Raw genomic sequence first — 17799 nt, forward strand, 5'->3', positions numbered from 1 at the left:
AGGAGCGACACCAGTTCTGCCAATGGCGATGTGTTGGTGCTTCCCACACTTAGTCCTGTCCTGTATATTACAAGCTCTCTCTGCTAAACGCTCAACGTTTAGCCGACCCACCGCTAAACCCGGACCAGTCAAGACCACCGTCTCGGCTGGAACGAGACCACGGTGGGGTGGGCGATGACCTTGGAGCGATGACTGGCCGTTGATTGAGGCTACCTTCCAGTACTACACAGGATGCCCCACTCCTTAGGCTTTACATGGAATACCAAGGACAGCAGTGACTAGACTCTCAATAGTCCAGTTTGCTATTTGGCTACCAATACTCTGGTGGAGGGGACTGACACCTCCCGGCCTATGAAGAGTAAGTACACCGCATGGATCATCGGGAACCACCAAGTTCGAAAATTATACACCCCCGTGGCCGAGACTGCCTAGGTACAGATCCTAGCCAGTACTTCGCAGAGTACTCTACGTCGACCCCCGGGGGGAAACAATGATGTAAACAAAACCAAACGGTGTGCGGACAGTGATGTGAGAAAGACACACAGACAGGAATAGGGGTGGGAAACAGAGAAAAATAGCATTCGCAACCGTATTCGAAAGAAAGAGGGAGAGAGAACTTTGAATACTCATTTAATTTGCTCAAACGAATGAACGTAATTCCTCTGATTGAATTACTTGAAAATGCAGTCATAGTACTCTTACGTTGGTTAAGCCGTTGTTGTTGTGACGTCTTGTCTGACAATGACATCAGAACAAGTCCACGAAATTCATCGTGGCAAGGAGTGCGACACTGCGACTGTCGTTGGCGAGAACCTTGAGCACCATTCAAGTGGCAATTCGCCCCCAATTTTGATGGAGAGCACCCCGAGGGCGGAGCCAAGAATCTCCCACCCTCTTTCTCTACCACCAACCTCTGAAGAGGACTTTTGGCTGGCCAAATTTACCCATGCCGCACAGACGCTATACACAAGCATGCATGGCTTCTCTGGGATTCGAACCTGGGCCCTTTGATACGGCAGTTACGGTCGCTAACCACAGTCCCGATTGCTAATTAATTTATTCAATTGGCTATAAAACGCACTGGAAAAAAGAAAAAAACTTAACAACTAGAGAAAAACATATTTGTATATGCATTTTTTAAAGCAAAAAGAAACTCTTTTTTTTTTTTTTTTTTTTTTTTTTTTTTTTACTTTTTTGTACGAAGTAAAGAAAGTGCTGTAATTGCGAAAAATGCGGAGTATCATATTTTAAAGGACATTTAAGGAAATTTTGATCATTCCCGCATCCATTTGAACGATATTATATATATATATATATATAATCTTTTATTTGCTTTGAGTACTAATGCATGTAGGGGAAATATCTGAACACCTGAGACTATTTCAAGATTTCTTTTAAATTGTAAACAACGGAAAAGTGGCTTAAATGTCTCAAATGTCTCAGAGGAACGAAACATGCATTCGGAACTTATTAATTAACTTGATTTAAGGCTTCAAACACTTTTCTTTTGGCAAGTTCTGTTTGAAGCGTTGAACAGAAGAGATTAATAGTTGACGGAATTTCTTTCAATTTGTGTTTCGTTCAATTTCTGTAATTATCTTTTAAAATTCCTTTTTTTTTTTTTTTTTTTTTGTTACCCTTTTTTCACGTTTACTCTGTTTCTGTAACCGTTTATCAGAGAATGAAATACGATGACCTTTAAATTTTTTTGGAACTAAAATTAGTATAAATTACGTTACGACTTTTCAATTCATTACCAATTTATTATTATCTTGCAGCTTTAGCGCAGACGCGTGTCTTTCTTATTTTAAAGTTACTGGATCAATTATGACTACTTTTAGAGTCATAATTGATGCAGTAACTTTAAAAAATATGTGCGTGTCATTCTGTCTTGCCTCTCTGATTTGGACTGGAGTCTAGTGAGAGTTTGGGGAGTTCTTGATTTCGTTTTGTGTGTTTTAAATGGGTTCTTCAAATGCATCTTGATTCATTGGATTTTCTGTTTAGGGGTTAACATTGGAGTGGAATTTTTTTTTCACTTTTGTTTTTCACTTTCGTTTCCGGTTTTTTTTTCCGGGGGATGGAGTTCTCTTTATTTGGGATTCTTCTGGTGTTTCTCAATGGAATTTATTTTTTCCCCTTGAATTGGGGAAGGGCCAGAATTTTCGGGTGTATTATTATAATTATAATTTAAATACATTGAAATGGTTCATTGGCTAATTCTGGATACAGATAAGCAAGGATTTTTGTAGGAGAGAGATTTCAATTAATGTGATTGAACTCCTCTTCTGTGTCTGTTAATTTTTCTTTAAATTTCATAATTTTCGAAGAGGGGTTTTGCTTGTTTGAAATGTTTTGGTTTTAACATTTTTAAATTTATTGTTGCATGTCTATGATTATTTTAAATTTATTAATTATGAATTTCAATTTCTGGTCTTTGTGAAACATTAGTTCTAAATTTCTTACTTTATGCCTTTAATGATAATTTTTTCTGCAGCTTAATGCGCGAAAATAACAATGCATATTTGTGTTTTGTTTTCAAAAGAACTGATTTGTAATTACATATATATATATAATTAAAGGAAGGATAACAAACTAAAAAAGACCTTTGTGGTCAAGAATTTTGCGCATTGAGCTGCAAAAATTAGAAAACAAGGTAAAAAGAATATTCTTAATGCTTCCTCTAAAAAGTGGCTTTGATACTGTGGTTCCAGTAACGTAAGTAAAAGTGCAATGAAAATTGTAAATACAAAATAAACAAAGTTATCACTAGAATACTTACAAATAAGAAGCGTATTAAAAACTCAAATCTAATTGAAAGTAGCATGTTGATTAAAGTAAGGCAAGCTTTAAACAATTAAAAAAAATTGTGATATAACACTTGAGCAAAAATACAAAAAACAAAAAAGCGGTAAATGGTAAATTAGCCCAATTCGAATATCATTATTGACTCTTCAGGGGAAATACATAATGATTTTGGAATCCAGCTAATTCCATATCGCGTTTCGTCAAAACAGACAATTGAAACTGTACACGAAACTTTTTGAATATTAACTGAAAAAAAACTTAGACAAAAACTTTAATCTCAGTTCTCTGTTTCATTTCTTGACGCGTCCGCTTAAAAATGCAAATGAAAAAATACATCAATGGTGTAAAACAAAACTATACAGATTGTCCTGGTTAGGCAAATGTATAAAATAAAATAAAATAGCGATTTGCTATTAGTCAAAAATACAAGATTTTTAGGGATAGCTTATAGAATTTAAACTTATAGAATATTAGCTTATAGAATAGCTTATAGAAATTTTTAAAATTAAATTATAGAACTAGCTTATAGAATTTAAACTTTGTAAACGGAGTGAAAAACTAAAAATTCAAATTAAAATAAGAAGCGAAGAAGAAAATGAAAAGAATTTAATGGGTCTTGCTATGACCAAAAATTAAAACAAGGGAAAGAAAAATTAGTAAAAAACAGACCTGGATCGGCGACATCTTCTGTTAATAGCCAAGTTTTCTCAAATGGACAATTGCCACCAGAAAATATACATATCGACCCTCTTACCCGGCTTAAAAGTCCGTAGAAATCGTATGTCAGTTCAGCATAATAAGTAATAGAACTTTAAGCACAAACTTACCATATTCCTTTCCAAATAGTACTTTTTCTGATGAAGGCGAAAATTTTAGGTATGCCTAAATGAGCCTTGATTCATGCCATAATGTGTTTATTCACTTCTGAGCCTGTTGCAAAGCTGAACATAAGTTGAAAACATTTATTTTATGTTATATATTTAAACATAAAATGACTTTAGGAATGGTAACTTTCGCTGATGCCAAGTTTATGATTTAGGAACGGACTTCGATTTCCTAAAGTGTTTATAGAACTAATCGTCCATACATTTCCGTCAATTATTAGTTGCAAGTTAATGAGAGATAAGATAGGGAAAGTTCTGTCGTATTTTAAATAGGCAGGTGATTTTTCTTGTAAATAAAAAAAAACATCTGGATAGTGAGTCAATCGGATTTTTTTTTTTGTTGTTTTTTTAGCTGCTGTATAATATAAAAGGTGCCCTTTTTTACCGTTCATCATTTACTTGTAATATTTAAAGGGGAAAAACATGTCGGTAGATAAAGTGCATTTACGACACTGCATTTTATACGAATTCCAAAAAGGAAGCAAAGCATCTGTTGCATGTAAAAATTTATGTGCGGTATTTGGAAAAGATATTGTAAATGTTCGTACTTGTTAAAGATGGTTTAGCAAATTTCGTTCCGGGGACCTGAGCCTCAAAGAAAGTGTTCGATCTGGACGACCATCCAAGATCGATAATGATGTTTTGCGATCCATGTTGGAAAATAATCCACATTTAACGAGTCGAGAAATTGCAGAAGAGTTTGGCATTCATCATACAACTGTTGGAGATCACATTAAATCTCTTGGGTTTGTGTTAAAGCAAAGTGTTTGGGTTCCACGTGAATTAACGGAAAAGAATTTGTCTGATCGTGTAAGAATATGTTCATCACATCTGATTAGACACAATGTGGAGCCGTTTTTGGACAGGCTGGTTACTGGAGAGGAAAAGTTCTTTACGAGAATATTAAAAGAAAAAAAATCTTACTGCAAACCAGGAACATCATCAGCAACAGTTCCAAAACCAAGTATCCATCAACGAAAAGTACCGCTTTGTTTGTGGTGGGACAGGAAAGGTCCAGTGTATTACGAGTTGCTGAAACAGGGAAAAAACATCAACGCGGATCTGTACTGCAATCAGCTGGATAAATTGAATGCAGCTATCAAAGAAAGAAGGCCAGCATTAGCGTCCAGAAAAGGAATAGTGTTCCATCACGATAATGCTCGCCCGCATACTGCAGTGGTGACACTACAAAAACTGAATGCGTTAAGATGGGAAATCCTTAGTCACCCCCCGTATTCACCTGACATTGCACCCTCTGATTATTACCTGTTCAGATCTCTGCAAAATTATCTAACGGGAAAAAAATTCAAGTCTTTTGAAAGTGTTTCTAAGGCAGTTGCTGACTATTTTAACTCCATGGATGAGAACTTCTACAAAACAGGAATTTACAGGTTACCTGGAAGATGGCAACAGGTTGTAACAAATAACGGAGCATATATAATTGATTAATATTAAACACATATTTTTATAAATGAATTCAAATATTTTCTTTAAAATACGACAGAACTTTCCCTCCAACCCAATATTTATTTCTCCACAGACGCACCAGACTCTCCACATGACGGCTGACATTGAGAAAGAGCCTCTTCCGTCGAATGAAACCGTGTCCAAGAAAAGCGACATATTGGATGTTGTAGGTGGAAATGGACCATGGCAATGGAGGATATTCTTGGTCATCCTTTTTTTCGCAATACCTAGTGCCACCCACAACTTGTCGATCTCTTTTTTGGCACCAAACTTGGATCACTGGTGCGCTAGACCAAGTGGAGTCAATATCAGTGTTGAGGAATGGAAAAGGATAGCTCTTCCACCCAATGACTATCATTGTTCCAGGTAAGCTAATAATCTTAAAATTCTGTTTTTATAAATAATAAAAAATCTGATGTGTACACCACATGACTTCCTTATACGGAATATTAAATTATACGCATTTTTTCTTGCATTTCATTTAAACTTATTAGATAGAATAAAACCTACTTCGCCGACATCGCATAAACCACAATAAAATAAATGCATTCTTTAAAATTCACTTAGTTTACCATAGCGACACTCTGGCGCTAGGTTCACTTAACAGTATTATATTTCGTTCATATTATAACTCAGAATGCACAAAATTTATATCATTTAAAGAATTATCTAATCGTTGCCACATGTTCTATTCAAATACTATAATAAAGCTAAAACGATGTATAAAAGAAATTAAGCAAACAAAACAAAAAAGAAAACGTTTTTCACAGATGATTGAGTATTTCTCATTCAATTAATTCAGTTCTCACTTCGCGACAAGGCAAAAATACATAAAAGCTCAAAATCTCTGTATTAAAAATTACGAAGTAAATCTTAAACGCTTATTTCCACGAAAAAATTCCAGAAAGGATTAAGCATGATTTAAATAATAAATGAAGGCGTTATCTTTGTTGTTGCGAAGCTAAGTTACTCTAGATTGGCAACAAATCCGCTATCCTGCTGTTTCAAATGTAAACAAGAGCAATGGCCGCCATCAAAAACATTATTATGCTTAGCGGCACTTAAACAATTTTAAAATTGTTGATAATTCTAAAAATATTGCATACAGATTTACTAAAGGCATAAAAACCTTAACCGGAAGATAAGAACAACATAATTCAATCATTTTTAAAGCAAAAAATGTACAATTTACAAACATATAAGAGTAAAGAAACTGAGATCACTGAGCCGGGTAACAGAGTGCATATGAGGGTACCACTTTGTTGGTATTTCTTTTTGGACATTCTTCACTTTTTACTTTTGGTTTTGACTTTTACCCTTGCCTACATGAATGACGAAACACGAATTGAATGATTGGAGAGTTAGGTTTGGAGGCAACTTCCCCTTGATAAATCTGTTTCCTGCCTGCTGAACAGTCATTCACTTATGCATTTTTAAAAAAAAAATTGTTTGAATTAATTTTATTTTGCTAAATTATTAAATTTATTTTCATGGATTGTTTTTGCACTTGATTTGCTTATACTTCTGAATTTAAATGATATTGTAGATTAGTTCGAAAATTAAATCTTTTATATATTTGCAATTTTTTAAATATTTTTTAAAAAATTATTTTGGCTTTAAATTTAATTTTGACTTTAAATTTGTTTTTTTACTTTTATACGTGTTTGTTAAAATTTAAATTTGTTTAAATATATATAAATATATTTATGTACGTTTTGTGCCGCCGATTGCAACCAAAATACGAGGTGCACATCTACATGTTATAGCAGTCCTATATACAAAATTTCAACGTTCTGAGGCTACTCGTTTTTGAGTTATGCGAGATACGTACGTACATACGTTCGTACAGGCGCCACGAAAAATTCTCTTCAGAATTCATTTTAAAGCAGTTTTATAATTTTTTTGGAGGAAAAGAGTGTTTTATTCTGTCCTTACGTACATATATCACGGAAATACATCGTTAAACTGCATTTGAAAGAGGCCAAAATGGGATATTTTCGTTGAAATATGCTGCCTGAAACTTTTCGCGATTACAATAATTCCTTTTTACTTCGTACAGGGAAGTAAAAGTAAACTTACCGTATACACAGAGGATGTTTACACAACTTACCGTATACCCAGAGGATGTTTACACATTTTTTTTGAAAGACTTCGATGAAGGATTCAAAAAAGCACGTTTTTAGAATAGCAAATTCTGGCAACAGCTTATTATTTGAAATGAGAAATATCGTCTGCTAGTTTAAAATATATTCTTTCTTCAGAATGTCGCATATAATCAAGCTGTAGATTGAAAGATATGTTTTCGAGCTTTCTGAAAATAAATATTACTATGGCACAGTTCAAATCGTTGTAAAAAGCATGGTATTAAAATTTCTTAACTGCAAATTAAGCAATATTATTAATCGGAAAGTATATAGTTCTATATCTCCCACTTCACTTTGCCGATTGACGAAATTCAAACTACGTTTTTTATGTCGCGAAAAAGCAACTTAGGATATATATTAGATTTATATATATATACATCTTTCTTCCCACATAGGTATTTGGACACAAAATCAGGCCGATTTCTAAAATAATATGCCAAATTTTTTCCATATTGCGATTCTACGACTCAGGTTAAGCCTAGGTATTAAATTTCGTAATTTTTGGTTAGAAGTTTATGAAGAAATTAAAAAATTTATCTTCGCACATTTTTTTCAGTTTGCCCCAAGAATGGTGAAATTCTTAAATTTGTAGCAAACTTTTTTTCCTATTATTTTTCTTCATTGTCCACGTGCGGAGAAAAAGAGAAAAAAAAAAAAAAAAAAAGAGTTCATACTTTCGAATACTTTTAACAAAGCACGTAAACCACGTTTTCGTTATTATCGCTTGCAATATTATACGCAAAATTTCAAAACGCCCCAAAATATATATTCACGTATATCTTAGGAAATTTTGAATAAAAAGCTCAAATTTCATGCAGGTATGCTTAGAAATACATCTACTTTAAGGTGATGGTAAAAGTTGTATGGGTTATAATTCAAAACTTTTTCCGAAAAATCTATAAAAATTATTTAAAAATACAAATTTAAAAATAAATCATAAAAAATGGGCGAATTTTATTTGGAATGAACCTAAATTTCGAAATTTGAAAAGAAAAATAAAATAAGTTTAATGAAAAAGAGATATTAATAAATATATACCATCAAATTCAATTAACACTGAGGAGCTAAAATTTTGAAAGCTAATTTTTTAAAAACTACGCGTGCGATTTTTACACAACTTAGCAGTTTGGCATAATTTGAGTCTTAGAGTCGAAATATAGAAAAAAAAATTGGTATTTAATTTCAGAAAAAGTCCGATTTTGTATTAAAATACCTGCATTAGAACAATACTTAAATAAAATATAAATAAATCTAATATATAAACTAATACATATCCTAAGTCGCGTTTTCGAGACCTGAAAAACTCCAATCTCTATAAAGAACAAAATTATCCAGAAAAAAGCTAAGAGCTAAAAGAAAATCAAAATCAGTTAAAAATGGAGCAAATGAGCTAACATACATATAAGGCGAGTTTTAAAGGCTTAAAGGGGCTACAAATTTTTTTGTGCTGTATTAAAATCTTTAAATGCATTTTCTGAGAAACTGTGGTTTTCGTTACCTTTAAATGCGATTACTTTCATTTCTCAAAATGTATTTAGAATATTGAAAGGAAATTTTGCCAAAATATTTTACTCATCTTGTGTTCTGTAGCAAAACCTGACTTCTTTACATTTCTTTATTGATTTCATTGACAGAATTATTTTGAAGAAAAGAGGATTTTTTTTTTTTTTTTTGTTTTAATTTTGAGTTTTTGTACCAAGTTTGGAATATTAAAAAAAATTATAAGTACAGCAAATTTATTGCTACAGAACACAGGTAAGTACGTTATTTATATACTGTGCAAAGGTTATTGAAGTATTCATTTGAATTTATCATAGAAGATGTGGCGTGAATGAAAATTTTCACTAAAATTTTTCTAAATATTGCTTATTTTTAAAAACAAATTAATGAAAATTTCTGTAAAATACCATTTAAATTCAGGGTTTTTTATCCCATATTACTCAAACACGCGTATGTTTAATTAAAATTTAATGTATTTAAAAAAATTGCTTCGTATGTAGGCACACTTTAACATACTATCCAGAGAAAGTTTCACATCCGATATTTAGAAAATAAATTCAGTTTTTTTAAATTTGTGACTGCAAAGAACAAAACTTCGCCCAGACAAAGCAGTAACACATTGGTTGTCTGTGTAGTTGCCGAAAGCGCTACGCAAACCCTGGTTTGTGACACAGGGTTGAAATGAACTTCAAACTCAAGTTTTAACAATAACATGAACTTTAATAAGATGAAAACCTTAACAGTTGCATATCTTGAAAACATGGGACTTGGGTATATTTAACCCCGTAATTTCAGAATTTTGTTATGGGAAAAATACCCTGACGCATTATACACGAGGAATGATCGTTCTTAGCAGGCCAACATGCCCATAGCTCTAAACAGGAAAGTTTTCTTTTTTCTTCTCAAGAAACCACCTTATATATCTCCCTGTGTTAACTTGCGCTGAGCTCCCGGGGGGGGGGGGGAAAGGAAGATTCTTTCACTCATACCTAACAAAGTCCATCTCCTGATACCTAACAAAGTCCTGATGAAAAGACTTCTTTTACCTCTTTGTCCACTAGACACTTCGAGGCTGCAAGTGGAATCGTTAAAAAAGGCACAAGATTTTACCACTGATATGAAACTATTTCACTCTGAAATCCCTCACCCTCGACAAAGAACCTTTATGCTACCTTATCACAACATACTTTGAAAAGCACCACTGCAGTACTTGAAGAAATGAAGACTGAAACAGGTATTACACACACGCACATACATACAATTTAACTCCTCTTTTATATTTTATTTAACTACAGCTATTAATTATTTTATTTATTTTTCCTCTTTTCCTGATGGCTGTCATTATGGTTTCGGTATTTATAATATAAAGAAATTAATCCCTGCTTAGTGCTCAGTTTTCTTCAAAAATTGTCGTACATTTCAGGAATAGAAGCATAAAATTTAAATATAGAAATTGTGAGGATAAATGCAGAAATCTAATTCTATGATATACTTCGAAAAACCTAAATTATAACAAATTTATGTATAGCAAGTACTGTATAAAAATATTAAAACACTCCTCCGAATCTTTTTTCTTTTAATACACTAGCGCCGAGCGGTAAAATCGCTGAACACTGATAGTTGCTACCTAGGTTCGAATCCAGGCGAACGTGCAGGCTGTATGGGCGTTTCCATGGTTTTGACTACGTGTAACGTATATACGGTACAGGTCATTTCGACGCCAACGGTTCGACGCCAGCGTTTCGACGCGTGGTCCTTTCCACACGAGGTCGTTTCGACGCGGGTTCAGTTCGACGCCATAATTTTTTTTTTTTTTTTTGCTTTTGTTTGACGACATACATTTCGTATTTTTAATTATTTTTAGAATAAGTTTGCATCATTATGCAAATAAATTCAATATGCCTGATATAATATATATTATAATAGATTTTTTTTGTGAAAGACACATAATTTATTTTCCCTACTAAAACATACTCCAGAAATGGAAATGTGCTTGACGATATTACATGCCTAACTTGTAAGTAAACATTTGTCATCTTAAGTATATAATCCCTCACTCTGAGTATGAAGCTATTGTTAACTGACCCTCCCCATGGACCGACTCGTATATGTCAAAGTACTGATACCTGTATGTGTCAGATTGGGGGGGGGGATTATGAAATCGCTTCAGATTTGCCGTTATCTTTTGCCGATTATCAACGCATGCGCGTTCTTATTTTCTCTAAAGATCCCCGTAATCTATATGGACGCCAGTCGACATATTTTAATTCAATGTTAGCGCTTGCAGCGGTAGAAATGTGTGAAAACGGAAAATATATGACTAAGAGAGGTAAAGAAAAGTACGAGCACGATGGATATTTATACTGTTTCGATAAATATACAGAAAATGGTGCAAAAAATTGTGGCGTTGTGAAGTTGAATTTTCCAAAAACAATAAATGTAAAGGAAGAATTTACACTGATGCAGTTACAGGTGAATTTTTAAAACTTGTTCGCAATCATGCTCATGAAGCAAATGCAGCTCGCGTGGAAGTTGTCCGCACTTTAACATCAATAAAGCGAAGGGCTGTTGAAACATAAGAAACTCCTGCAGTAATTCGCATTGAAGAAACGCAAGAGGTGTCTGTTGGAGCACTGGGACATTTCCAAGTAGAGAAGCTGTAAGATTAGTTATTAAACGACGTAGAAAGACAAAAATGCAGCCCCATCGCAACCAATTAACAGGGCTTTCATCGAACTGCCAGAAAATTATACATATTACGGAAAAATAACGAAAATTTTGTTAACGGCGATTCGGGATGGGGTGATCAAGACCGAGTTATAATTTTCGGAAAAGACACTGTCAGCGATTGGATTCACAGCGTAACAAAAACTTACGGTGATGGAACTTTTAGTCTAACACCACATCTTTTCTCCCAGTTTTTTGTGATTATGGCCGAACTTGGAGGTTTAGTACTGCCAATCATTTATGCCCTCTTACCCGACAAGGCGAAAAAAAAACATATACACTCATGATTGAAAGGATTCAAGACAACTGGCCACTTTTTAAGCCGAAAAAAATTTCTTTAGATTTTGAAATTGCCTTAATTAACACCTTTTCAAGCAAATTTCCAAACACAGAAATTCAAGGGTGCTTGTTTCACCTTGTGAAAAATATGAAGCGCAAATTAGCAGAATTCCGTTTAATGCAACAATATACAGTCAAAAGTCTTTAATCCGGACTCATCGGGATTTCGGCGATTCCGGATTATCGGTTTTTTCCGGATTATAGATCATTAATTTAAAACTGGTAAGATGGCATGCAGAAATTATAAAATTAAAATATGAAACCTTAATTTATGAAATAAAGAGCAATTATGATCTAAAGGGTATCAAAAGTTACAAAAAAAGCTTAATATTTATTTGTTAAACATTTCTTTCAACGCGCGCTTGCGTAAAGCATACATAACGCATAGTCAAAATTAGAAACTTGCAACCAAAAAACTATTTGATGTGTATTAGTGATATTTATAATGACGAGGAATTTGATTTAAATCATATCAAAGACGGAGTACATCGAGATGAAATACTACATTTAGTAAAGAATTATAAGCCGAATATAATAAAACCATCTGCCCTGAAGATAAGGATAGTGCTGACAGATCAACTTCCATTTCATTGCGCGCCGCAATGTCCCACCCCCGCAAAGCAGCGTGAAATTGATAAACAGATTTCGGAATGGTTAGAGAAAAAAAGGATATGCCTTTATCCATTTTTTGCAGCAATTCCACTTTTTGTTTGATGGACATCGAAACGTACTTTCGCTTTGTCGATAGATCCTTTGGCAGCTCCAGAATCGGAAATTCTATTTGGCATAATCGAAAGTTCAAGCTTTCTTTTATAAAATTGCTCTAACAGTCTGCAAAAAATAATAAGCCGGATCCAATTCGAAGATTAAGGAACAACACAATCTGCAACATTAACTGAAATAGATAATTAGATAATTTTAGCTTACCTTATACCGTCCGTTATACATTAAACGCGCGTGCGTAAACATCTATGCGCATGCGTGAACGCATTATGCGTTGACGCATTCTCAGAAAGTTGGTAGCTTTGAGGTCCGGATTGTAGATCATTCTGATTTATGGGTGTCCGTATTAACGACTTTTAACTGTAATACCGATGTTGATTTTGCTATCTATGTACGTATGATTCCTACGTTAAGTTTTGTGCCTATCGAAAAATTTGAAAATGCTTTAGAAGTTTTGAGTGAGAATTTCCCTAATGAGTTAACCCCAATTTTAGATTACTTTGTAGATTATTACGTTGGAAGGATTTAGAGAAATAATCGTCGCCGTCGTCCTACTTTTAAACCAGAAATGTGGTTATATTATGCTAAAACCTTAAATAACGAAGAACGCACCAATAATTTCGAGGAAGCAGCGCACAGGCGTCTACAGTCCGAATTTGGTGTTTCACACCCCACACTATGGAAATTCATAGATGGTCTCAGACGTGTTCAAAAATCAATTGATCAATGTTATGAACAATTTGTACGTGGAGATGAACCGCCGCATAAGCGGAATAGGTATCTGCGAGCTGATATGAGAATTAAAGTAATAGTTGAAAATCGAGAGATAATGGAATACCTGAAAGGTATGGTGCATAATTTTGCAATGGATTAGTATAATAACAGTTCTGTGATGTAATCTTATTCATCTCTAATCTTATTTATGTGTAATCTTATTTATCTGTAATTATATTTGTCTGCAATATAACTTCTTTGTAACCATATGTTTATTTACCATTTCTGTATTGTGCCTTTTTGGTGCTGTTTTCTGAAATAAATAAAAAAACCTCCTTCATGTCCCGGGGCCTTGACGTTGGCGAGGGGGCTTCTCACTAATCTGGGACTCACAAAAAATCTATAACACTTTTACACATATACACACATATAATTTATTTCAAATATGCATGCAAACAATCGCTAATTCAATAAATAAAAATCAGCCATATTACTTATTTATATTAATTCATATTTATTCTAAAAATAAATAAAAATACGAAAAAAAATATGGCGTCGAACTGCCTCCGCGTCGAAACGTACGGCGTCGAACTGCCATGTCGTCGAAACGTTGGCGTCGAAACGACCTTCTTCTTCTTCTATACGAGCGACTTTTCCTTAGAATGACCTCCATGAGGGCATTCCTTCCTTTAGGCAGATAACCCTCGAGTGCTTTGCCATAATCAAATAAAGCAAGCCCTTAAAAGTTCCTCCACGAAGGTATCCCTCCCCTTAGGCAGATATTCCTAATTTGCTTTGCCATAATAAACTAAACTAAACCAAGTCAATTTTTTTTTTAAAATAAAAAATGTAATAAGCTTTGAAAGTATTTTAATGACACTGAGATGTATTTTTTGATTCGATAACATATATTTCACGAAGAAATTTATTAGAAGGGATATAATGAAAAATTAAAAACATGGGCAATTCGTGAGATTAGTGTTTCAATATATGGCTAAATAACACTGAAGAATTATGTCGGAAAACAGATCGTTTAAAAAGGACACTGAAACGAAAACTTCAATGAAAAAGCAGGAATGGATGAAATTTATGATAAAATCCCTGCTGAAGATTACAGATCTAACGATAAAATAATATCGAAGGACTATAGACATATTCCAGTAATATATGATCATATCGAATGAATTAAATACAATCATATAATGTTGGATATTTTTACTTTTCTTTTTAGTGTCTCCAGGAATACAAAATCGTAATGAGAACATGAATTCATGGAATAGAAATTCTACAAGAATTCATGCTTTCATGTTAATATTAGTCTACCTGTGGTAAATCAGATAAGATTACTAAACACTAGTAGTCCGGCTTGGTCTCAAATTATGCTGAACGGATTGACTCTATGAGTGTGTACAGACATTTTGTATTTTTTGGAAGCAGGCAAGATAAAAAATATGCGACGCCTTCGCCGGGAATCGAACCACGGACCTCTGGAATACGCGCCCAGCTTGAGACCGCTACACCAAGAAGGCGAGAGAAATCCCTTATATAAACCCCCTTTTAAAGGGCGACTAGCGATTTTAGGGGACCCAGTCACCAAATCCTGGGTGTGGAGAGTCATCATCCATCACCCTTTTAATTCGGGCGCCCCTGTAGAAACATTAGTTATTTTTTGGAAGCAGGCAAGATAAAAACATGCAACGTCTTCGCAGGGAATCGAATCACCGGCCCCTCTGGAATACGACCCAGCATGCAGACCACCCCACCATGAAGGCATGCCAATAAAAAAAAAGGCGGAGGACATACCTTACAAGTGTATTTCTTTGTGGTATATGAATGCGAGCCAAGGCAGATAGCCTTTTTTTGCAGTCAAGATGCAGATAGCTAGCTGTCTTGGCGTATTCAATTAAATAGAGAAAAACAATCAACCATATTAATACTTTGTTACTGTTGGGAAATTTGCATTCCTCCTTTACAGCTGCGCTGAGCCGAAAAGTATATAACCCCACGGTAATGTGAGTGAATACTGTGTACCATCCCGATGTGCCTTATCGATGTGGCCAACAGCCGTGATTCATTCCAGCATGTTGTGATGATTTCAAGGCATAGAAACCTATACAGGGTGTTTCAAAAGATCGTTGACAAACTTAACTTGACATGACAAACAAGATTTACATAGGAACTTGGTCCAAAAATGCGAACGGCGCTGCTAAAGGGCAGCGTTCGGTAGTATATTGGAGAATGGGAAGTGTGATCATGTCAGGCGAGGACGCTGCAAGAAAAGGATGAATTGGTTTACTAACTCAGTTCTTTGTGTTTATTTTGCTGAAGGAGTACTGCCGGATCTGATGGCGACGTTCCAACATCTAGTTTCAGTATGATGGAGCGCCTACACATTTTTAGCAGCACTGTGCGAGATTAGCTCGATGGGACATATCCTGATCCCTGGATTCGCAGAGGCGGATCAGTCGAATGGCCACCGAGATTTCCCGATCTGACTCCCCAGGATTTCTACCTGTGAACATACATGAAGTCTATGGTGTGGGAGATGACAGAAATATCGGGCATTGATCTCGTAGCGAGGATCGTAGCAGCTGCACCATGTCTCCATGCCCATTTTGAACGTGTCCGTGAATCCATGCGACAACGTTGTGAAGCAAGCACTTTGGCGAATGCAAGGAATTTTGAACATCTTCTATGATTTAACCATATTCTTTAATAAATGTCCTATTAATACCTCTTTCGATACCCTTTCTTTTTCCCCTCTGCGTTTGCGAACTTTGCTCTCTAGAGGTCGCCGTTCGCATTTTCGGATACAAGTTCTCTGTAAATCTTGTTTGTCATGATATCACAGACCAGCATGTTTGGCAATGATCTTTTGAGACACCATATGTAGTATATCTTAGGATCCTACACAAATATTGTTTAGTTTACCTGCAATACATAAGGATAAATATTTCTCATTTAGAAAAAGAAAAAGATGGTCGATTTGGATTTATTTGATGGACTCTGTCATGGAGGATCCAGTCTCTGACATGTTGCGTTTCTAACACTGAAGGTTTAGATTATAATTTTCTTGATTAATGCTTTTTAAAAATTGGGTACATTGAATGTTAATATTCTAACATTGAAGGTTTAGATTATACTTTTTTAATTAATGCTTTTTAAAAATTGGATGCATTGAAGGTTAAGATTCTAACATTGAAGGTTTAGATTATAATTTTCTTAATTAATGCTTTTTAAAAATTGGGTACATTGAAGGTTTAGATTATAATTTTCTTAATTAATGCTTTTTGAAAATTGGAATTTATTCCACAGGTACAAAGATATCAATTTAACACTTCTCGAGGAAGACCTCAATGTCACCCGAAGTAATGAAATTGTCAAGTGTGATGCTTGGGAATATGATGAAACGTTTTACACTTCCACTGTTCTCAGCCAGGTAAGGAAATTTCTTTTAGAATCCTACATGAAGTTGAACTTTTGAACTGCTCAAAACTAAGAATGTAAACTTATAACATTATATGCCACTTGAAACTATTTTTTCGCTCTCTGTTCATTGATTTCTACTATCTTGATACTTGCTGTTGCATCTTAATTACTGAGTTAACAATCTCAGTGTTTCAAAATTCTGTTTATTTGGTTAGTTGATTCCTTTGCTGTTTGGAAATATGCTAAATTATTTTTTATTCGTTCATTTGGGTAAATTTAAATGTATTTCTTTCAGTGGGATTTGGTATGCGATAAAGAATGGCTGGTTTCAATGTCCAAATCTGTCTTCATGGGAGGCATTTTGATGTCCGTTATTTTGTTTGGCCATTTAGCTGACAAGTGAGTATTTTTTAATCATTTTAATCCTTTGATTGCTCTTAGCAAGTGCCAAATAATCAATCACACTTTAGTTAGACACTTCACATTATGCATTAAACTTTTAAGAAAGTATTTTAGGTTTTTGTCAGTATCTCTCAAATTGTGCTGAACAAGTCTTCAAATGTTAAGCATTTATTATATTTTACTGCCATTTATTGCTACCTATGCTTTGTATAAAATCGTCAGGACATATCTTTACTTCAATGGAAGAAAGAACGCGTCGACGTAAGAAATTGTTGCTTTATTACTAGCCACGGGATATCTGTAATACGTTTGGTATTGTATTTTTGCGTGAATGCACACAGGTCCGTTGATAGGTTAATAACATTTATTTTATCAAAAGAAACACTTCAGAGTTCTGGAACTTTCCTCGCAAATAGTCGTACAGCTCTTAACGTTATCACAGAGTGCAATCACTAGTTACACTTCAAACAACTATAAACGTTAAACACAGCACAGCTAAAGAGAAAGCTACCCGGAGATATCTCAGTACTCGGATCTCACGCTGCGCTAACAGCAACTGAGAACAAAAGCTCTCATATGGTTTTCACCCATCTCCGAGATATTTCTAGTACTTTCTGCTTCTTGAAATTACTGGAAGGGAATATGAGGTTCGAATTACGGTT

At 34.5% G+C, this 17799-nt stretch overlaps 1 protein-coding gene across 4 annotated transcripts in view; it reads left to right on the forward strand.

The window, feature by feature from the left end:
- Window positions 1–17799, forward strand: part of LOC118205012 (organic cation transporter protein-like) — a 139241-nt gene that overhangs the window by 70955 nt on the left and 50487 nt on the right. For all 4 annotated transcript variants that reach the window (XM_085827001.1, XM_085827002.1, XM_085826999.1 and 1 more), the window contains 3 exons: window positions 5233–5525; window positions 16622–16745; window positions 17031–17134. In XM_085827001.1, the coding sequence (XP_085683127.1) occupies window positions 5251–5525; window positions 16622–16745; window positions 17031–17134 (503 nt within the window). In that variant the 5' untranslated portion in view covers window positions 5233–5250. The remainder of the gene's footprint in view (window positions 1–5232; window positions 5526–16621; window positions 16746–17030; window positions 17135–17799) is intronic.

The sequence above is a fragment of the Stegodyphus dumicola genome, chromosome 11, assembly GCF_044657685.1.
Source record: "Stegodyphus dumicola isolate Sdum_Otavi_A_Nest chromosome 11, ASM4465768v1".
NCBI lineage: Eukaryota > Metazoa > Arthropoda > Arachnida > Araneae > Eresidae > Stegodyphus > Stegodyphus dumicola.